Source organism: Halichoeres trimaculatus, unplaced genomic scaffold (genome assembly GCF_033239565.1).
Source record: "Halichoeres trimaculatus isolate MK-OKI-2021-1 unplaced genomic scaffold, fHalTri1.1 fHalTri1_scaffold_16, whole genome shotgun sequence".
In the NCBI taxonomy this organism is placed as follows: domain Eukaryota; kingdom Metazoa; phylum Chordata; class Actinopteri; order Labriformes; family Labridae; genus Halichoeres; species Halichoeres trimaculatus.
The window spans coordinates 30,356,494-30,379,759 of record NW_027437194.1 but is presented as its reverse complement, the minus strand read 5'-3'; the positions used below and the strand labels follow the sequence as shown (position 1 = coordinate 30,379,759).

The window sequence follows — 23,266 nt, the reverse complement described above, 5'->3', positions numbered from 1 at the left end:
GACTTATGTTGTTATGCACCCTCCGTGGTGGAGGTTAAAACAGTGAATTATGTGAAGAGTTAAGTTTGGGTTTTGTAAGAGAATGCAGTTCTATGCTTTCCTGTTCTATGCTCGGATGTTAAGTTGAGCAAATTGCTGTTATTGCGGGTTTTCTCATGTTAATGCCGCCTGTTTGTGAGCCATTAACTAAGCAGGGCATGATCTGTCCACGGGATCTCCTCTGGCACCTCAGGTTCTCTGTGGGCTCCTTACAGGGTGACAGCAAGAGCAACACCTCACCGCCCCTTCTTATAAAGCATGTAGATATAAATATAAATAAATGACCTGATGGTACAAAGACACCAGGCTACATGGTTTTTACTGTCACAGCTCAGAGTCTGGCTCTTGTTGTGGATCGTAATGGCCCTGAGGACCGCAGACTAACACACCTTGTTTATTGACACGACTGATGTGAATGGAGACTTTACATGTCGCGGGCGGGGTGATGTTTAATCAGATTACCGCTGTGTGTGTGTGTGTGTGTGTGTGTGTGTGTGTGTGTGTGTGTGTGTGTGTGTGTGTGTGTGTGTGTGTGTGTAAGAGCGAAAGAGGGGGAGGTGGGGTCGGTCCGGGAGGGAGGGGTATGCAGGCGACCCAGGGGGTAGGTTGAGTCGCCGGACGGAGATGCTCCCTCTCTCTTTCACACACACACACATACACACACATGCCGTGGAGAGAGAGTTGCAGAGTTGCAGAAACAAACTCTGAGCCGGCAGGGAGGCAGAGCTGTGTGTGAGTGTGAGCAGAGAAGTGTCGAAGTTACTTCAGTTTACGCTCGTGTTCAGAAACAGGAACAGGGGTCCAGGTCCAGGTTCTGTTTTGGCTTCAGGTGCGCCAACGCGCGCGGACCTGCTGTTGTCTTTTTTTTTTTTTTGAACAAAAAGTCATCAAACTTTTGAGGAAAGTCGTGCAAACTTCCCAGGAAGGCGATGCAGGGACGGGAGTGTGTGGAAAGCAGGGTGATGTGACCCTGCGTAAACCCTGATGACCACCTCTCTCCCCCTCTTTTCCCCCGAACACACGTGAAGCAGCAGCGGCAGCAGCAGCGTCCATGTCCCGGCTCCAGCCAGCATGACTCTGTCCGGCGGTTTGTCGGATACTTGTCAGCTCGTTTTACTCGACCGCATGGAGCCGGGGCTGTGGAGATAACTGGACTTGACTCGTGTTTTCTCGGGTTTTGTCGCTGCAGCACGTTGGGAAGCAAACACCGACCACCGCGCACACTTTGGAGAGTGACCGAGAGTTACGATGCGGGGGACTTTACGCGCTTTCATTCAGTCCTGTGTGATCCTCCTGGTCCGAGCAGACCAGTGGAGGCTGAAGGACTCCACCAACTGCGAGCTTAACAAGAAAGTAAGTTATACACACAAACAAGTCAGGTTTTGACTGCTTTGACAGTCATTCTGTCTCCATCAGCCTCATGGATCCCTTCAAACCTACCACATGTTGACATCCTGTAGGTGCCTTAAAGTGTCAGAGAGTAAGACTTTAAGCTTTCCTCTGTTTTGTTTCACTAAAGTTCCCTTCATGACATCACTTCAGCAAGTCAAAGCCTAAAGCAGGTTTGAAACAGTCTTGTAGCTGCATTGTTTTTTTTATAAGTAAACATTTCATTTAAAAGGCATAAAAAGGAGAAATACTGTTGGAATTTTCATCAAAGATCCCACATAGCCTCAGTTTTACCTTCAAATTTATTTATTTATTTATTCTTAACCCGGAACAGCTAAAAATAACCAAATTTAATGGAAGAAATTCATAGAATCGTCAAAAAAATCGGTATTTTCAGGATAGTTTTTGAATAAAATAAATAAATGTTAGAAATAATAAAAGAACTCAGTCTAACTAATGTTTTTATTTGAAGAAACTTTGTCTTCCCACTCCATCCACATGTGTGTGTATTTATAAAAATGCCAGGATCTGAAGACTTACTGTGTCTTCTGTCTACACTTAAGTGCCTCATTCATGAAATTTACAGTTTTGTCCTTTAAACTCACAATCAGACAGTTTCCTGGCCAGATCCAGAGGAACCAGACAGGACCCAACCAGCTCTGCGTCTGACAATCACTGACATGTGTATTGTTAATTTGGCACCTGGGTCCTAAGTGGCCTGTTAATACGTCATTATCAGTCTGTTAGGAGCCGGTCTAATAAACAGCCTCTGGTAGACCCAGTGCTGGGTGAGCTGCTTGGTGTCGTACAGGCATCTCTCCCTCCATCGTCTGGTTCTCACTCACTGATGTTCACTGATGTATTTAAAAGAAATGTTAAATTTCAACAGACAGAAAAAGAAATGTGATGTTTTATCTTCTTCCCAGCAAACTGACCTGAACTCCTTCTTGTGGACCATCAAACGGGACCCACCTTCATATTTCTACGGCACAATCCACGTTCCCTACACCCGTGTTTGGGACTTCATCCCTGAAAACTCCAAGCAGGCCTTCCAAGAGAGCAACATTGTCTACTTTGAGCTGGACTTGACTGACCCATACACAATCTCAGCTCTGACCAGCTGCCAGCTGCTCCCTCAGGGCGAGAACTTACAGGACGTCCTGCCCAGGGACATTTATCGCAGACTGAAGAGACACCTGGAGTATGTGAAGCTCATGATGCCTTCGTGGATGACCCCAGATCAGAGGGGTAAAGGGCTCTACGCGGATTACCTCTTCAATGCCATTGCGGGGAACTGGGAGAGGAAGCGGCCTGTTTGGGTGATGCTGATGGTGAACTCGCTAACTGAGGCTGATATAAAGACACGAGGGGTACCGGTGCTGGACCTGTACTTGGCTCAGGAGGCAGAGAGGATGAGGAAGAGGACAGGGGCTGTAGAGAAGGTGGAGGAACAGTGCCATCCTCTCAATGGCCTCAACTTCTCCCAGGTAAGTCTGAAACTGTTGGATTATGGTTGTGTCTGTTAAAGAGTCTCATTAAGGTGAATAATGCACCCTAGATTATGGCTGACCAAAGTGAAGCTCAAAGCTGTCACACACTTTCCACACTCTGTCAGGGATTGTGACTTTTTAGAGCAGAATATCACTTTCTCCCTCTGTGTTTAGACCTCTGCAGCGTAAACTGTGGGACTTGTAGTTCACGGCTAAGTTTGTGGCTCAACAATTTTCTGTGATGGTTTCAGACAACAGGCACTTCTGATTATTGACTGTTTTTTGTTGATTAGTGTTTTTAACAGACTCTCTTAGTTGGGTTTATAATCAGGGCTTTTTCCTCTTTCCTTAAAGGAATTACTAAACTCAACACTTAACAGCTAAATCTCTTTGTACTACTAAGGTCAAAATAGACGTTTGGTTTTCCGTCTTAACCTGTCAACCAGCGGTTTTGACTTCGACTTGAATACAGAGCTTTATAGATTCTGTGAGGTGTTTTAAACCTTAATACTAAAGTGTGAAGTTTGCTGTCCTTTTGATTGACACCTCATTTGACTAACTGGGTCAATTTATGGTCTTTCTAGAGCCTAAACAAAAAGCAAAACAAAAAAATCCAGGTGAGGACAAAAATGTTTGAACTATGTCTTCTTACTTTAGTAACTACATACTCGTTACAGTTACAGTAAGTTTAACTGCTGGGGTTAAAATTTCAGTGTTACCTTTACAGAGACCAAGCTTCTGTTTGTATTCCAGAGGGTTTAGGAACGGCATAAGGAATGGGTACCCAACTAGGTACTTAAATGGTACCAACCAAATTCTGTCTGTACTACCGCGTATCTATTCATGTAAAATCAGATGGTATATTTGGGTACCTAAATGCATCCATGACTGTGAGGAAAAAGTAGGCGATTTTCCGTGCTGGACATGAACACAGCATTGCAAGGTTATATATTGAGAAATGATATATACTAAATTGAAAAACTTTAAGATTTTAGTATTAACGAATTGATATCTCTTACCTCGTTAACACTCAGAAGTACCAAAAATTGGCACCACTGAGCACCGTTACCGATTGCCAAGTACCGGGTATCGATACTATATGGTTTTAAACGTGAAAAGTACTCATCCTTAAACAGCATCTCATTTAATTTAGGTCTGCCTTTAATGGGCGTCATGGCATTTTTTGGTGTGTGTGTGTGTGTGTGGGGTAGTTAATGGGTTAACTTTGCTTGATTTTTAGCACTATCAGTGTGATTTTACAGCAGTACTGGTGTGTACCTTTTTTACCCCAGAGGTTGAATGTCAGAGCTTCAAATGTTGTCACTTCCCAGTGAATCTTGTTTCATTGAGGACTTCAAGAGAAAGTTTGGAAGTTTTTTTTAGCCAAATGTTCTTTTTGTTTTTAGCATTGTTAGGTAAAGCCTGGTTTATAATTCTGTATTGACCGTATGTTGCAGTGGTCGACATAGATGTGAGCTCCACACACTTTCATGATTGTCTTGCTTTGCGATACCTCTTCAAAACACTGGGGGTGGGAGAAAAAAATGTAATACAATATTTCAAGGTTTTGTGTTTGGTAACATCAAAATCTGGATTCTTTGTAAAAAAAAAAATGTTTTTTTTAATCTAAATTCGAATTCTTCATTTCAGTCTTTGTTTATAAACTTGATTGGAAAAAAGTTTCCTCCAGCAGATGGTTAAATGTTTCTCTCTGACTTGCGTGATGTGCATTTTATTGAAAAATATGGCTCCTGATACCATCTGTAGACATCATCATCCTCATTGTCAAATAGTTAAATTGCATTTTAAATCAAATCAGCACCCCAAAATATAGAACTGAATCACGAGAATAGCATCCCAGCCCTGCCAAACACATGAGTGCAGTGTGGTCTGTATAGGTATAAACCAGGCTTCATACAGGGGATAAGAACAAGTGACATGATGGTTTGATGGTTTCATCTGGTGGGGACACTGTAGATGAGGTATCAAACTTGCAGCTGAAAATCATACCATTTTCGAAATCATGTAAAAAGCACCACATTTCATCTCTCTTTAAAACACTGTTACACCCTTTGACCTTTGGCTGAAGTTGTATTTGCATCAAAGACAAAAAAGACAGCGAGTTAACCATTGGTTTATTAGCAAATTCCTGCTTGTAACTTTTCCTTTATCTAAACGCCATATTCATTTTTCACTTGTGGTTTTTTGGCAAATGCTTAATAAAGCAGCATCCCTCTAAAGTTGTTTTCTGTAAACAGCCCCACATCTCCTACAAGGATGTGCACAGCACATGTAAAAAGCAGGATGTATACATTCGGTTTTTCACAAAGGAGGCCTGTAGTTGTAGTTTTTCCCTCTGTTTCCCATGGCTTCACCTAATGCAGGAAGGTGTGCTCTTAATAATCAGCTGTACAAACATTCAGCCGTGCTCCACCACGCTCTTTGTTATTAAAGAAAAATGGATCCTAATGACTCAAGTCTGAAATTACCAGATAAAAAGGGACCTTGTTCCCCAAACCAGCACTCTGAGGTCCCCCTGTCTGTCTGCCTGACTGTCTCTGCGCCTGTGCCTTTCACTGACCTTCTTAGCATTACAAACATCTCCCAAAGGCAGCAGTCACTATGAAATCATGTTGCGTATTATTGAGGAATTTCTGCTAATGCTGGTTAGAAGCTGAGGGGATTACATTCGGGCGTTTAGCTTAACACCCAGAAGCTTTAAGTGTTGTTATTTTAAAGCAGGCCTCCTCGGCCTCTCAGATGTCTCAGAAACCAGCCGACGGCACTTTTATTAGCTTTCTCTGCAGAGTTTGAAGAAGTAGAGGGGAAATGAAACAGAAATGATTTTATTCATGCAATTTTGATGCATTGATGAGGTGACTGGAGTTAGCTTTCAGACATTAAGCTATTGTTTCTCCACCCTCATTCATGTCTCTGTTTTGGCAGATTAGACCATTCAATTTTATGTGTTACTTCAAATAATCACGAGTGATTTTGACTGGCTGTTGTCACCAGACAAGCTAAAACTGGTCGACCTGAAATGCTCTCTTGTGGTTGGTAAAATACTGATTTTTATGTCTCTGGTGATGTGTTGGAGACCAGTTGGTTTGCATCATGTCTCATTTGTTTCTTTTCATTGTATTACTACAAATACATAACTTATTATTTAAAAACAGATGAGACAGGTAAAGATGTGCCTGAGCAGTTTGTGGTTTCAGACTCAGTCTACCAGTAATAACTTCCCCCTCATTATCTGATACTTTGGGATATACTGTGAGGTGAGCTCCTGAAAACTTTGACTATTTTTGATTTTTGAACAGGAGACCATCTTATTACGTGGGCTAACCACATCAATGTGTCTAACCAAACTTTTTTGCTGTATTTAGTCTCTTGTCTTATTAGGTGTGTTTGAGCATTTAACAAAACACTTGGTCTTGTGCATTGCTGTTAGGGTGCATTTAACTCTAAATTTACCCCAGAGAAGTCTTTGTGTGGTTTTGCCACCATCAGATAGAGTGGCGCCAGAGAGTTATTTCTAAAGGTCTGAGGCCTGGTCATTTTCTGGCTTGTACAAAGCTCCTGCAGGGATCCAGTAGAGATCCCTTAGGTGAAGCAAACATGAAAGCAGACAGGGTTTATTCATCTGGTCTGCTCAGAAGCGATAAAATGAAATGAGGAACCAGTGAAACAGTGAGTGCCCGTGCCTCTAGGTGCCTCTTGCAGTCTGGATCTGAGGTGCTGTGAAGAGTTTCATGGTCCTTCAAGGAAGCTTAAAGGTAGGGTCTGCAGGATTTTTGATTACTTGTTAATAAACACAACATTCAAACTGGGCTCCTCCTCCTTGGGTCAGTGCCAGCAGCAGCGCACACCCACAGCCTCTCTCTGTGACATGAACACATTCACTAGCCCAGCAACCACTTGTAGCTTCACGTTTCTATGTGGGAGAGACTCACCTGACTTGATATGTTAGCACAAGCTAATCACAGGTGTTTCACGCATACCTGGTTAGCAGAAAGCTAAAGAAAGGCGAACCATACTTTACCAGTTTTTAGGAAAACGTTTTATCTGTTTGGTGTCTGTTGTGTTTTTCTTCCTCCGTGCCACGTTATGATTAGCTTCTTCACTCTCTATTGTCAGAAAGCAAAGTCACTTTTGCACTGGGTGCACTGTGATTGGCTGATGTAACCATGTCTACTCTTCACCCAGAAATGTCCTGAAACAACCAAAACGTCAACAAACAAGCAGAGGAGGGGGTTGAGGCAGACCCAGACACTGACACACATGTAAAGAGACCCATAGGAGATAATCAAGCAGGATTATTCCTGTAAAAGTTGACTTTCTTTTAGGAAAATCCTGCAGATTATACCTTTAAACTCTGGTAATTACTCTAAAGTAGGAAACACTGAGAAGATTGTCATTCAACATAGCCAAATGCATATTTACAATCTGTTAGCAGAGGAAGCACCACCAGCCTTTGGTCGTCCTAACTGGTCAGCATACACATTACTGTGATGACATCCTGGACCTGTTGAGTGGTCAAACAAAGACTAGAATTGGATAGAATAGAAGAAGCTTTACTTGTCTGCAATGTTTTAAATATAACATTTTCTGGATGATGATACTGAGCATTATTAGCCATAGCTTAAGAAATAACTAATAAATAACTGAAAGCATACATTTATAGTCTGAATGCAATGCTGCAAAAAAAGCAGGCGAAGAATACTGTTTTCCTAGCTGTTGATTTTCATGATCAGACCCCTGGTGTAACTGGTGTGACAGCTTTCTGTCCACATTTCATTCGACTCTAAAACACTGTTGTGCCCTCAAAACGTCTCAAGTCAAAGGTTTGGTTACCTGTTGCATAAACATAAGGTCTGATCTCTATTCACAGATGAATTCCTAAGTCAAGAGTAAAAGATAACAACTAGCCAATTAAAGTTCATGTGGTTCCTTTGTGATGCTGTAGTCGCCCTTAAAGCCCTGACACAGAGCCACAGTTTCAATGAATGAAGGTGTTCCTTTACATTTATTCACTTGGCCTCTAGAGGCATGGTACGACTGCTTCATCCTGAAGTATAAATCAAGCCTAACCATAATCATCATATTCTGACAGGCCTTTCTGTTGTTTTTGGAAGACGCTGGCTCATTGAGTTACTTTGCTGTTTACACACGGGCCGACTTGTTGGATATCAGAGGGAAAGTCAGTGGGTGGCTTAAGTTGGATTTGTCAACAGGGCTGTAAAGAAAGAAAACCTCCCATCATTACAGCTTTCATTGAGTAAGGTCCACAAAAGCTCCATAAAACTCAACAATGACTTGTAGTGTCCCAGAAACCACCCTCACCCCGACACTGCACCAACACAGCACACAGCACCGCTCTCCATGATTTCCACACTCTGATTCATTCTCAGCAGCAGCAGCCGCTTGATGGACGCCTTCACCCTGCTGGCTTGTGGCAGCCCGCTTAATATCTCTGTAAACATTTCCTTCACAGTTTAACAATGTAGTTGAAAAGGGCAACTTCATTTAAAGCCTTTCAGCTCAACCCGGCTGTGAGATGTCCAGATAGAGCGCGATGAGTGAGATACACTCTTGGTGAAACAGGACTCCCACTTCAGCCACCATTGATGACTGAAAGTTCTGTTTAATCAGGCTTCAGCTAGACAACCACATGTATTTATAGTCCGTAACAGTCTCTGTGAAGTTTTCACAGGCTATTTACATCTGGCATGACACTGACCTCAAGAAAGAGGAAGGAAAATGGAAACAAAGCGCTGCATTTGTTCAAGCAATGAAAAGCTCCACGTGCCTCGATCTTACCTCTTAGCTTGTTTCAGATGATTCAGGTGTTGGTGAAAGAAACAAACTTTCACTTTTTGGCTGAAATAAATCAAGACATTCTTTCTTTTCTGCAAAATAATCCTATAGGTTTTGTTGGGTTGAATAAATTCTGAATTGTTCCTTTTATCTGGAGAAACAACAGGTAGAAAGCTCCATGACAGCCACATCACCCTCTGATAGCTCATGTTCTGTTTGACAGAGCTAGCCTTCAACAATGAAGCACCAATCCACCTCTGACTGTCAGAGAGAAAAGAAAACTCTCAGACAGAGAAACGCTGACATTTGTGAGACTGTACCATTAACAATAAACAACACAAATTAGTGTTGCTATGGAAACATTCTCTAGCGGTACCTTTACCTGTGGAGCAGAAGGAGCGAACTTCAGGGTCGTCCTTCAGACCCAACTTTTTCATTGATGACTCCCAGCGCTGAAACTCTACACCTATGTTTACTCTCCTTTTAGTCGTCTGTCCCGATTTCTCTTCATTTCTTCCTGATCTTTTTGGACCAAAATGTGAGATTTACACTCATGTGATGCATTTTTGTGATTCTCCATCAGAAAATAATCTTAATACAAATTTTTCATGCAAAATAACAAATATTTATTCTCTCTTCTTCATCTTTTATTTCTTCAACAACAGCAACAACAACACCCACTGTCTTCTTCTTTGCCTGACTGCCAGGTAGCTATCAAGACCCCTGGCCAGGTGTTTCGCTCTTTCTTTCTCCCAAAATCTGCTGTAGACCAACATGGCCATTTGTTATTACTGCCTCTGTGAACAGATTCTGCGCTAATGTTAATATAAAAATCTTTTTTCTAACTTAAAAAAAGAAAACAAAGGTTTTATAGGGATAATTTTTCACTTATTTTAACACATTTTATGAGTATTTATAAACATTTTATCTCATTTCCTCTGTTTCTATTTGGACAAACGCTGACAACTTCTACATACTGCACCTTTTAATTACTTGAGGGATTTTGACCAATCAGAATTGAGCATTTGCACATCCAACAGACATAAAAAGAAATAATCTTCTTTGTACCTAAAGTTCTGATTCTGACTGATGGGGCTGTTGGCTCTAGTTTATATAAACTAACAAAGTTTTCTTTTTTTGTAACCCTGAGACTTTGTGTGACTCTGATTAATTACTGCAAACAAAACATGAAATGTGATCTATCAATCACAATGTTGTTACTTTTTCTGCTAAGCTTGGAAAGTATAACTTGGTTTCAACATTATGTCAACATTTTTTTCTGAAATCAGTGTGCAAACCTTATTACAAAGACTGTCAAGGTGATATATTTGGGATGCTAAAAAGAGATTGAGCATTAGAGATCTAAAGATTTATCAGTGATTGCTTGTAGTCTAGGCAAATTGAAGTGCTCAGCAAATAGTCCAAAGGACAGCTGAATTCACGAGCACTAAACATGATGTCTTCTTAAAATCTTATTTTAAAGCATTTCCATCTCGAGCTTGCCTGCCATAGTAAATGAAGCCCATTGAGCTCATTATTTTCAAAGCACAATGAATAATACTTTCTCTGCTCCGATCTCTAATCTGTCCAAGCATGACTGCTCTTATTCTTGCGCAGTGCCCCTTGTCTTTTGAAGAGCAGGCCCGGCCTTGCCCATTACACTAAGTGAGCTTGTTGAGGACAACAATGGCCGCATGAAGGCCGCCTTTCTCTGTCCCCGTTGTTGGAAACCCGCGGGACATTCCACACCTCAGTGGAGCAGTCCTGCTAATGAAAGTGTTGTTTCTTTCCTGCCATCACTGCGAGTAATGGTGCATGGAGAGGTGATGAATGCAGGTCTCAGTGAACGTCCATGAGCGCAGGGACAGAATGTTTGAAGCCTGATTATGGTTTATTCATGATGAGGAGGGACTGGGACAAGGAGAGTTGAGATGTAGACTGAGATCAGTGGAGGAGCCATTAAGGAAGGAAGGCGTGACTCCGACTCCATTAAAGGTATCATGACGTTACCTCTGTTTGACAACCCAGGACCTTCAGATGTGGTGTTTTTGTTTCACTTGAACTGACGGCGCTTCAAGGCTCAGGATCTGCAGGGTTTCACAAGGCCAGGCCAGATGAAATCCAAACAAAAGCCACTTGTATAACTTGATGGAAAGGCAAGGTTTTCCTCCTGAAACACTGACGGTTTCCCACAGAAAAGAGTGCTCACTGGCAAATGCAAAAGCTACATTTTTCTGCCAGTTTGTAAAAAAAAAATTCAAACAGTTTTTGAAAGATGTGTGAGTTACAGGGAATCTGATATTGAATTTATCCTGTTTTAATCTAGGCTTTCTAACATTAAACCAACATGAACAATTCACATTTGGTTTCAATGACTGACAGAGTTTGAACAGTTATTTTATATGTCAGAGAAACAGTTTCTACACAAAGTAAAAGTTGTACCATGTAAATCATAACAACAGAGCTGAGGTTGGTGTACTCTGACTTGAACAGAAAATATATCAAAATCTATTTTTATCTGCAGAATTGTGGGAGTATGTCCTGCTTCAAACTCATTGGACAGGATCGACTGTCACAAAGTGTGAGTATCTAAAAGATCCTCAAACTCCCCCGTCCTGTCCCGATGGTAAAAACCACTAAGTGTGTTGGTTTTACGGATATTATTAAAAGTGACGCTAGACAGCCTGGACAGTATAATGACTGTCCTTATTTCCAGCCCAGCATGGGCAGCACTTTTGGGAAAGCGCCAGCATGTTTGCCCACAGAGGAAAATCTGTTAAAGTCGCTTTGGTAGTGAGAATAAACGGCAAAGTGAGAATTATGATAATAGTGATAAGTAAAGGGTCTTTGGGAACCTTAAACTTAGTGCCATGGTTTGGTCATACCCATTCTTGCTCACATAGAGAACATGGTTTCTGTGAGGGCAGGTTGTATTAGGAACTTGTGGATGGTAGGTGTGTTACCTATGAGGAAAGAAACCAGGCAGAGATCCCACCATGAACCTGAGATACACCCAGCTACAGACTGGAGTCCAGGTCGCTGGGGCAGCAATGTCTTCAGCAAATACTAGGGATAGACGGATTATCGGCTGGGCCGCTTATGGGGGACAGTATTTGGCATTTTGAGGCATATCCGCATCAGCCTTTTTTTAACTCAACAAATTCAAAACTGCGTTGTTGCGGCTCTGATGCAGCCGCTCTGCTGTCTGCAGTCACTACTCAGTCCCCAGCACTGGCCCACCTACAGTACCATCTGATTGGTTACAAGCAGAGCCATGGCTCGGGTAACAGCCAATCATCAGTGCAGTTATTACAGTAATTGCTGTAACATTGAAATTTTGGAAAACTTTATTTACTGTGGAAAACTTTAGCTATTTGTTTTTTAAGGTTTAATTTAACTTTATAAAATGTGCTGCTGAGCCTGGGAGCTGTTTATTAAACTCATGCTTAAAGTTATTTGAATTAATGAAATAAAAAGATGAAAAAATTGACAGCAATATTTGCACTTGCAAATTTGAACACATTGCAATTTAATATCGGTTATTGGCCTCCTTCAGTATAAATAATCAGTATTGGTATCGGCCCGGAAAAATCTATATCGGTCTATCTCTAGCAAATACCAAAGACCTCTGTCCCAGTCCACTTCCACCAGCTCCTCTGGCGGGGATACGAAGGTGTTCCCAGGTCATCAGAGAGACATAATCTCTCCATCATGTCCTGGGACTACTCTGGGGTCTCCTCCCAGATGGACATGCTCATAACACCCCCCCAGGGAAGCACCCAGGAGGCATCCTGTGCCCAAACCACCTCATCTGGCTCCTCTCAACACGGAGGAACAACGGCTCTGCTTCCAGTCTCTCCGAGATGTCTCAGCTCTAAACACTATCTCAAAAGGCCTGTTTCCACCAAGCTGCTTAGCTAGGTTTGTGCGGTATGGCACACTTTTTGGTACCCTTCTGTTGGGGTGCCGGACGGTATGTCAAACCTCAGAAGGTGGAGCTACAAACACTGAAGAACAACATAAACCTGCCATGTTTAAATGTCCAGTCGACCTTCTGGTGAAATGTAGATGTCTTCCATCGTTGCTCTTTGTTAACGTCGTGTTTTCTCCTTTATTGGACTTGTTTGCGGGATACACTGTGTCCTGCTGCTATGCCGTCAAGCTATTATGTAGCTGATGCAGCTATCAGCATCTGGCTTACACGCCGCTTACCAAGGAAGGGCTGGTAATGTCTCAGAGGTGTAATGGTGAGAACAAGAGGTGCCACTGCTGTGCTAGCCAATACATACCTGTTTTTTTGTGGTGATGGTTTTGATCTAGGGAAGGATTTTCTCAACCCAGCATCTCAGGCTTATGCCAACAGAGCTAGTTCAGGGAGAAATACAGTGCATGGATGCAAAAGTAGTGCATTCTGCGAGGTTAACCGGGGAATTGTGGCATCTGCTGGACGTGAGGATCTGCATAAAAGTATAGAAGCATGATGGAGACAAAGCTGTTTTCCAGTCCAGTCAGACCCCAAAAATTGTGTTGGTGTACGTGCACACAGCTTCATTTTGCTGTCACAAAGCCTATTTGTTTAGGCACTATTTTCTGATGTGTCAGATCTATATGGTCCCCTGAAACCACTCCTAAAACAGGATTTCTTATACTATAGACATTATTTTTTGATGAATTAAAGAAAAGACTATGAAAAAAGCTGCACTTACCATCTCCCAGAGCTTCACGTTACATATCAACAGTCTTCTGATCTTACTCCTGGACTGGAAGCAAACAGGTATCCTCAAATGTCCTTTCCCTTAAGAAAATAACTATTCGAGGGGGTAGATAGTTTCAGTTGTTGCTTATACCGTGTGTGTGTGTGTGTGAGAGAGAGAGAGAGAGAGAGAGAGGGAGTGAGAACACATGCTGGCATGATGACAGTACTACACACTAATGCACAGGCAGCAAATCTGATTACATCTCATTTGTCAGACTGAAAAACCCCACACCTATCCGGTCGTGGCTCAGTGATCATAGGAGCAGAATGGCCTGCAGTGATGAAACGTATACAGATGGATAGATGCAGCCAAAATAATGACAACAGCAATGCATCTTAATCTGTTCTTGAATTTATTGAGCTCATTAAGGTAATCTAAGTTGGACTTTAAAACTCTGCCAGATGATGTCTGGGCTTGGGGAGAGTTGATTTTTTTTCTGAAGACAAATGATGAAATGTGGACTTTATAAACAGCCAATGAAAAACTTGCTCCATGAAAATGTCACTGTATGAGAAATGAATAGAAACAAGTAACCTAATATTACAACAACAGAGAAAAGTGAATGTGAACTGAGGAAGATCAAAGTGAAGAAAGTTAACATGCTACTTTTTAAAAGAAGATTTCAACTGATTCTTTGCTCATTCTTTGGAAACATGGCTGCAGACTGGTGCTCCACTAACCTCAACAACCACTAACTGTCTTTGTTTCATGGCTGTGTTCACAGTTTGATTCAGTCTTGGTAAAAGAAGATAAACTTTACATGTTCAGTGCCTAGTGCTGTTAATCAGTTCGTCTCTGACACAAAGATGAATGTTCTTACATGACCGTTTACAGGTACCTGCATGATTATGTCTTTGTATATGGATGTATACAGTTTAATGCTTGAATTACCATCCTGTCCTTACCTCTGAGTCGCTGGTTTCATGTGGCGCTGCGGTGCCTGGTTTCCTCCCCACTGTTGACCAAACACTTCCATATAAGATGTCTGACATTACCTCAGACGTTATCTGTCCATCTGGATACGTGACACCAGAGATGAGGATAGTGAGATCCTACTTTTTTTTCTTCTAAAACTTTCTGTCAACAAATCACTTCAGAAGAAGCTGATGAGCCAAAAAGGCCCAGAGGATGTTAGTGTTGATTTCTGGAGGTTTCAAACAGTCTTGCTCGCATTTGTAAAGTGTGTGTTCAGTGAGTGGTACAGTATGTCTTTGTCTATGAGGCTGTTCTGGATAAGCTGTTGGACTACCTTCTCTTCCTTTTCTAACAGAAAGATGGAATCCACAGCCCCTGTTTTAGGGGCCATTCACACGACTGCGGTCTTGGATAAAATGCAAAAGTTTTGTTGCGTTTTAGCCTCACGTTTACATGGAAACGGCGTTTCAGCCGACATAAGACGCAAACTTTTGAAAACGGCCTCCAGAGTGGGATTTTTCTGAAACGCTCCCGATACCGTTGCCATGTAAACAGTAAGCCGGCGTTTTCAGTGGAAACGCTGACATCACACTCCGCCTCTCGCGCACACATACAACAGGACAACAGTAGCGTTGATACAGTTCTCGTGAACTTCCATGTTGTGCTTGTGCTGCTTAATCTGCTAAATCTGCTGACTGTCTTTAAACAAAATGTGCATCTGTTGCTCCATTTTTTAACGTACCATTCCCCAATACACTAGATGAACGGCTCAACTCTACTTCGGTGGAGATCTCCCAAAAGCGGCTTCTGGACAAGACAGTTATAGCACCACCTACAGGCCTGGCATGCTTACAACAGTGTTTTCAGTCCATCAGCGTTTCTGTGCAAACAAAGATTTTTTTCACTGTGTTTTAGCGTTTTCAGATGAAACGTTGTCGTGTAAACGGGGCCTTAACGTCAGTATGACTTGAAAACAAAAACAATAAATGAAACAACTCAATGAGGAGAGTTAGGGGTGGAGAGTTTGTGACTGAGGGTGGAGCAGAAAGACACACAGCAGGTCACGCTGCTTCAGCAAGCAATCACAGGACTGAGGAGTGGATGTGTTTCAAGTCTTTTTGGATGCAATTTGTTATGCCCAAAAAACAAACTTTGGGTAATCTGCACCTTTTGTCTTGTGTTTAAGTTGACTTCTGTCAAGGAGCTTGAGGTTCCTCTTAGGGATGCAACAATAAACTCAGGATTCAATTAGATTTCCGATACAGGGTTAATGATGCCATTTACTCAAGGTTTTTTTTTTTTTAGAAAGAGCTTTCAGACAAAATATGACTGAAAAAGATTCTGTGTGAGAATATATTTTATTATATTTTTGACAAATTAGAGACAACTCCTTTGTTAAATCTCTGAGGGAGAGTAAACTATGCAAAACAAAGTATGCCCTCTCCTAAAAAGTGCAGGTAAAATGACATTTTTATCTTGAATAGCAAACACAAATACAAAAAAAGACTTTTTAAATAAATTCCACATCAAAATAACTAAATGAATAACACAAATAAACAATTTCAGGTTTGCATGTTTTAGTTTAGGATTTACATGTTTTTTACATCCTTACATTAGAGGTGTCCCAGTCAGATATTGATTGATATCGGAAATTTGTCCGATATCAACAAGTATCAATATCGTATCAGAATGCATCTAAAATCTCCGATATAAGCAGTTTCTGTTACCCACTGGTTAATAATAAATGGGTCAGTTTTTCCTCATACCTACTGTTGCTGATTACTGTTCTTTGTTTGAATGATACCACTTAATCAAGCCTTTTCTAACATGACAGACATACCGTAGAACAAGTAATAAAAGTATGCATGTTTAATGCTGATATCGTAGCGGATTAATATCGGTATCGGCCAATACTCAATGCTGCAGTAACGGTATCATATCGGAAGGGAAAATGTTGGGACATCCCTACGTTACATCCCTTGTTCCTCTGTATGATTCAGATCATATAGCTGTTAAACTTATGCCACGTTTCCACCAAGCAGTCCGGGTCGGTTCGTCTCGGTACAGTGCCCTTTTAGCGGCGTTTCCACTGACTCATCCCGGGACGGATCCCTGAAAACTGAGACGAGCTGTCCCACTTTTTTGGGACCCTTTCGTATGGGTGCCAGACTGAATCGATCCGCTCTCGGAAAGTGGAGCAACACACTGCAGACGGTTGATTGGTCAAAAGAATCGTCACTTACCCCGACAGCGGCTGTATTTCTCCTGGCGGCACACAGACTTCTCTGAAACAAAGCTTGATTGCACTTTGTAACAGAGAGTTACATGGAAATCACAGAGAGGACGAAATGCTGCATGTCTTCCATCCGTGCTCTTTGTTTACTGTGTCGCGTTTTCTTCTTTGTTGGATTTAATCGCGGGGTAAGCTGCTACGGCGTCGCGCTACAGTTAACCAGCTGCGGCTTCCGACATCCGGCTTACACGCTGCCTACCACATGAGGGCACAGTTTGCTGTGGAAACGCAAACAGGATCAGACTTAACTGTCCCAAACCGTACTGAACCGACCCGTACTGCTTGGTGGAAATGCAGCTTTAGTGTTCCCTGAGTTAAGAGGTCTGTGATCTAAGTGATACTATCCTGATTAAGTAAAGATGACAAAGAGAAAATGAAGAGTAAAATAAATTTAAGGGACAACGTTCAGCGAAGGGCTGAGCTCAGAAGTTGAACTAATGACCTCTGAGATGAGGCCTACAGCCTTCACACATGCTTCCAACAGGCCTGACATGCTCTTTGCACTATCTTTGAACAAATTTTCCTCCTTGCTGTTTTTGTATCAAGGCAGATCAAACCCCAAAATTAAGATTTTTGTTCTTCTGAAAGCCCATCCATCTCCAGTGTTGTTTTTCCTCTAGCGTCTTGGATTGAAAGTAGACTGATTCAGCTGGATGCTGCCAAACGTGCCAAAAAGGAGTCATCTCAGATCCTTAAAGGCATAAACGATAATACGCTGCAGTGGAGGAGACTCTGGCTTTTGCTGAGAGCAGCAGACTTTCCCTGGCTGTGTAACTCTGGCTTCTGCAGCTCAAAAAGGGATTTAACAGCTTGTCTCTGTGACTTAACACCAGGTCATGAAAACTTTAGCAGACTGAAGAGAACCATGGCATGATCACCGCTCTCTACCCCTTGATTCTACTTAATCACATGTGTCGGCTCTTTTAAAATGCCCACTAACACTACTTATCTGCACCGTGAAGGGAAATAAAAATCTGAGGTAAACCAGAAAACATACTTTACATCCCACAGGACTCATTAAGTGTTATTTGTATCTTTATTACTGTAAATATGCCATGAATTAAAATAGAGGAACTCTGATTAGAGTAAATACATCTCAGAGTTGTGCTTTAGTTGGCAAAATAGTTCCAAGATAACACTCAAGTTGAACCTTAAGTGAAATATTTAATAACTTGATCCACACCAAAGATTAATCTTCAATAAGGGAAGGAGTAAAAATAACTGTAGTTATAATAATAATATTCATCTCTGACACGGTTTTGTTTAAACAGGCAGTTTTCCACTCTCTGTTCCAGCATGTGATTGTGAAATCCTGCAGAGGGCAAACAGTCAACACAGAAACATTGTGACTGTGCCGCCCCGTGGTGTGCCTCCACCCTCATTTCACTAAGAAAAGCTCAGCATCTACAAACGTAGCCATCAGTCACCAACAGCGGCCTTCACCCAGGCTGAGCTAATGTAAGTTTAACCAAAGTGCCATTAGAGTCATTACGAGGCTCATTTGAATGAGCTTGGTGCCCATCATTTCCTCCATTGTTGTGTAAGAGAGGGTTATTGGAAGGCTGAATGTGGCTGCGGCTGTGGGGGTCATTGTCATTCATAAACTATGACTCATCACATTTGCATTTGACCAATCAAAACAAGGAGAGTTGTGTATGCTCTTCAAGTGGAAAAAAAGTGAAAACATTAATGGCTTTTATTTTATTTGATGAATTTGATTTAGTCTAATTATCCAAGACACTCTTTGAATGCCTCGTAAGGGGCTAAGGTCTTATTGGTCCAAAGAATGGAGTTCATGAAGCTGGTTTGATGTGACATGGTGCCTTTAAATGGGGTTTCTTTTGAGGAATTCACGCTGTGTTAGTCAAATTTTCTGACAGCTTTGAGTTTCCATGTTGTGATGATCTCACAGCTGGTGGAGCCATTGGATTCACTTACACATTTAAATTTATGTAATAAAACCTGATTTCCACCAAGCAGTCTGGTTCAGATCAGTACAGTTTGGTACAGGTTGGTTCAGTAAAGCCTGATCCTGTTTGCGTTCCCATAGCCAACCATGCCCTTCTTGGTAGGCAGTGTGTAAGCTGGTTGCTGATAGCTGCATCAGCTACGTTACAGTGTGACGCCACCAGTGTCCCTTGCAAATAAATCCATTGAAGGAGCAAAACGCTGAAAGACATCCAGCGATTTGTCTTCTTTGTGATTGTGGAAGTTATGTGTTGTTCTTTATACTGATGTCAGACAGGAAGTGACAATTCTTTTGACTAATCAACCGACTGCAGTGTTTCTAGCTCCACCTAAAAGAGGTACCAAAAAGTGGGAAGGTAGAGGTCGGTTATCTGGGGACCTGTCTTGGTTGCAGTCGAAGAGAATGCCACAAAATCTGTGCTGTACCAAGACAAACCGAACTCAACGGATTGGTTGAAAATGGGTTTTGGGTTATGTTACTGACCTGGTCTGTAGTTCGAAGAGCTAACATTAGCAATAGCACAGAAGTTTGGTTAATGTTAGCCATGAACGCCAAAAGGAGCAACAGCAAGTGTTGATGTGAGTTGTTCTCGTTCCAGTTTTGACACAAATTAAACAAAAATATTTTAGCATTTCTACAGAGAGAACAGAGAGTATATAAGTTTTGCATCTACGCTGCTCCGGCCTATTGCGCGCACAACTTTGTGACATAAATTTTTTTACTCTACTGGTTCAATTTGAAGGCAGCAATCGTGGGAAGCTTTGAAACAACCCCCTTAATTCACCATGTGTTTTTTTATTTAAACTCAAAATGGTAACTTTTAAAGTTTTGTTGTAACACTAAACAAGGCAAATTTATTTACATAGTACATTTTAGCAAGGCAATTCAAAGTGCTTTGCAGAGGTAGCAAGCAGCAAAACATAATGAAAGAAAAATATTGAAAAAACAATAAAAAAGCAGAAAAAAATCATAAATTACAATTTAAAAAATATCACAAAAATGTATACTATTATATTATATTAACATTTGTATTATATTATATTTTTTATAATACATTAAAATGATTTGTGAAAATACTCTAATAAATGCAGCTTTAAAAAGATGAATATTGAGCTAGCTTTTAGCATTTACTGTCTTCACTTACTTTTATCATAGTTTACCTTTTCAGTTATTATTAGACCTTTTCCAGATATCATTGGAAAACACACTTTTTCTACTTTTTACATCTTCACCCTGACATGTAGAAGTGTCACAAACCCCCACAATGACCAAACACAACTGGACTGGACTGTTGTCTTTAAGCTTGTTCTTTGTTATCAGTTACATTTTAACTTAGGTTAGGGTGTTGCCCAGAGGCTAAACGTAAAAATAAACTCATGGCTACTTACTTAAAAGAAACAATTCATAGGTTAATGGGTTAGGGGTTAGGGTTAGCTATTAGATTTGTGATAATAATAGTAGTGTCAGTCTCAATTGTGAGAAGCTGAAACCTTAATGTTGCAGTCTTTTAACTTTTTCTAGCTTAGCTTTCAGAGACCATTAGCAAACTCTTCACACAGTCAAATACTTTTTATTTGTAATGAGAAAGCTGCTTTGATTTGAAGAGAAATGCTCAAAAATGTGACATAAAGTTCCTTTGTTGTTTCATTTGACCTTTCATGGTCCAAAGTGAAGTCTTAAAAATTAGTTTACTACTGGTATTCATTATGCTCTCTCTGAACTGGCCAGCTCTGTTGCTGCTCTGGAAAAAATCAAACCTCTGCACCGCTGGTAGAAATGAGCCAAACCTGGCTGAATTACAGCCAAGCAATATGAGGCCAAAGCTGTCCACACGCTCCAACACAGAGGATTAATAGATCCTGCTTTCTTTAGGAGTGTCACCTGGAACTTATGGAAAGAGTTTGTGCAGCAGCCACTTTGAAACGGGGATTAAATATCTTCTTTTTTTAATGGACCCCTTCCCCCCAAATGAGACCTCTACTCCAGCACTGTTTGTACAATGCTCAGAGGTAGCACTCAGAGTTGTTTAAGATTTTCTTTACTCTTTAAAAAACACAGACTCTGTGGTTGGTTGAGTAGAAATTGTGCCTAAGAACGACAGCAGGGAATGCCGTCATATATGCAAACAAACAAAAAAAAACATGATTTCAGATGATTTGATGACAGCAAACAGCTGAACAGTTTCACAAAATTTGTACAATACTGTTTAAAATACCCATTTATCAAAAGTTCGAACACGTTTTTCTGCTAACCTGGTCGTACTGACCCTTGTCTTCCTGGCTCCTCTCCACATTTTTGGAGGCTTTTGTGGAATCTCACAGTTGAGCTCGACACTTCAGGGTTTTGTGAGACTGTCTTCCTCTTTACGGATGTTTCAGCAGACCCGGACTGAAACAAGCAAACATCTTGGCGCTTCGACGATGTTTCACATATTCTGGCAGCAAAATGAAGAATTGCTTGAAACATCAACAAGAACTTCTTCCAGCTGGGTGACTTCTCTAACCGATACGGCATTCTGCTGTTTCATGACTGGAGGCATTTTATCCTGTATTAACATTTGTGGTTTAATGTTCAAGGTTGACTGCATCATTAGTAGACGCTTTTCACTGAATAGAAGTTGGCTTTAAGTAAAGTGCATAGTACTGCAGAGAGAATTGAAACCCCTTACAAAATGACCTAACTGTAATGTTACAGCGCAGAAGAAAGAGGAAAGATTCAGTGAAGAGTTGTGCTTTTCCAAACTTTGATACACATAAAAGAGGTTGTTAAACAGTGGGCATGTAGTCATACAAACAAGAGTCTCTAAAGCGCCAACAGGGCCTCTCTATTAAGCAGAAGAGCCTTGTGTTTGCCCACCAGACACAGTCTGAAGATTAGATCTGATTTGATGACTGAGGAATGACAACCCATTTCTGTCCTCTCTCAACTTTAGTGTACAGATACATCCATATGGTTTTTTCAGGGCCGATACTGATACCGATTATTAGTAGTGAAGGAGGCCGATGACCGATATTCATTTGCAGTCAAAGTGAAAATATTGGCGTCGAAGTTTTGAATCATACGAACTCCAACACTTAACTATGTTTGAATACCTCTCAGCATATGTTCATTAAACAGCTCCCAGGCTCAGCATGTCCTATGAAGTTCAGTGATAATCTAAAAAAGTAAATAGGTCCCTAAAGTGTTCTACAGTAACTTAAGTTTTCCAAATTTTCATTGCAACAGAAAATTAACGTTATCTTTATTTTGAGTTCAATGAAAAACACTTTTCTTCTCTCTGCAGTGTTTGTGAGAACTGCGCATGCACAGCTTTCACTGCTGATTGGCTGTTGCCCAAGCCATGGCTCTGCATGTAACCAACCAGAAGGTACTATGGAGGGGACGGTGCTGCAGGCAGAGAGGTGCAGTTGTATCAGAGACAAAATAACCCAGTTTTAAATTGAATTCTTGCCATCTGTGGATTAAAAAAAAAAAAGAGAGAGAGAGAGAAATCTGATGCCGATGTGCCTCAAAATACCAATAATCTGTCAATCCCTACTTTAAAGTAGCTCTCTGGTTGTGGTGCACTTAACCAGTGAAGTATGACAACTGGCTAATGACTGTTCAGTTTGCTAACTGTGTGTAAAAGTTAGTAAATGCATGGGAAGCAGTCAAAAGAAAATCTCTGCTACTGGCTAACAGTAGCAGCCCAGTTAGCCACCAAAACGATGGCTTGCTTACTTGCTGGCCTCGTGAGTCGTCACTGTTCTGAGTTTGTACCAGGCTTCTCAGTGTGAGTGTCAACATCTGAAGCAACCACAATTTTTTTTTTCACTTAACAAAAAAAGTTCTGCTAATATTAATGGAGGGGCTTTGGTAACTCTCATTATGTCTTTGTTTCTTGAAGTCACTGTTACTGAAAATGAAATTTGATATTTTTCTCTGGACTTTGCATCCAACAATTTGCATGATTCTTTTTTCACACCAGCATTAGTCGCCCCGTAGAACAGCTGATTGATCGGGTGTTTTGATATTACATGCTCTGCTTCCATTTTCTCTCCTGAATGTGAAAGTGAAGAGAAAACACTCAGATCTGCCAGCTCCAACAGCCCGTAGTTGTATTTTCTAGATAACATCTTTTCAGTGGAACATATTCTGATTAATAGTTGTTGCTTCTTGGATGAGTGACAGATATTGGTATGAACACAACTGGAAATGTGATGGTCTGCTGCTCTGACTTGTTTTGCATGCGTTAAATAAATGGAGAGATGTTGTATAAACCTGTGGTGTGTGGTTGTGTTTCTGTGTGGTGCTCGTCTGACTTCATGTCAGTTCATCTCTTTGGCACCGTGAGGAACTTGAGGAATCTGTGAAGTTTTCAGGACAATTAAATCTGATAATAATATTTGATTCTTGACACTTCATCAAACCCGAGCAGAGGGTTGGAGCCCGATATTTTGATCCCATGTGCAGCATTAAACTGAAGATGCTTGAATCAGAGCTGAATCATACATCTGTGGTGTGTAATCTGTTTATATCTGACTGTCATATTGAAGCTGAGATACACACATGCACAGACACACCAGTACGTTGAGGTGTGTGTGTGTGATCTAAAATA

General features: G+C 41.2%; 1 protein-coding gene across 1 annotated transcript in view; it reads left to right on the top strand.

Moving 5' to 3' along the window:
* Positions 1 to 760: 760 nt before the first annotated feature.
* Positions 761 to 23,266, top strand: part of trabd2a (TraB domain containing 2A) — a 91,803-nt gene continuing 69,297 nt past the window's right edge. Inside the window, exons 1-2 of the mRNA XM_074690620.1 lie at positions 761 to 1,392; positions 2,355 to 2,915. Of these exons, the coding sequence (XP_074546721.1) occupies positions 1,288 to 1,392; positions 2,355 to 2,915 (666 nt within the window). The 5' untranslated portion in view covers positions 761 to 1,287. The remainder of the gene's footprint in view (positions 1,393 to 2,354; positions 2,916 to 23,266) is intronic.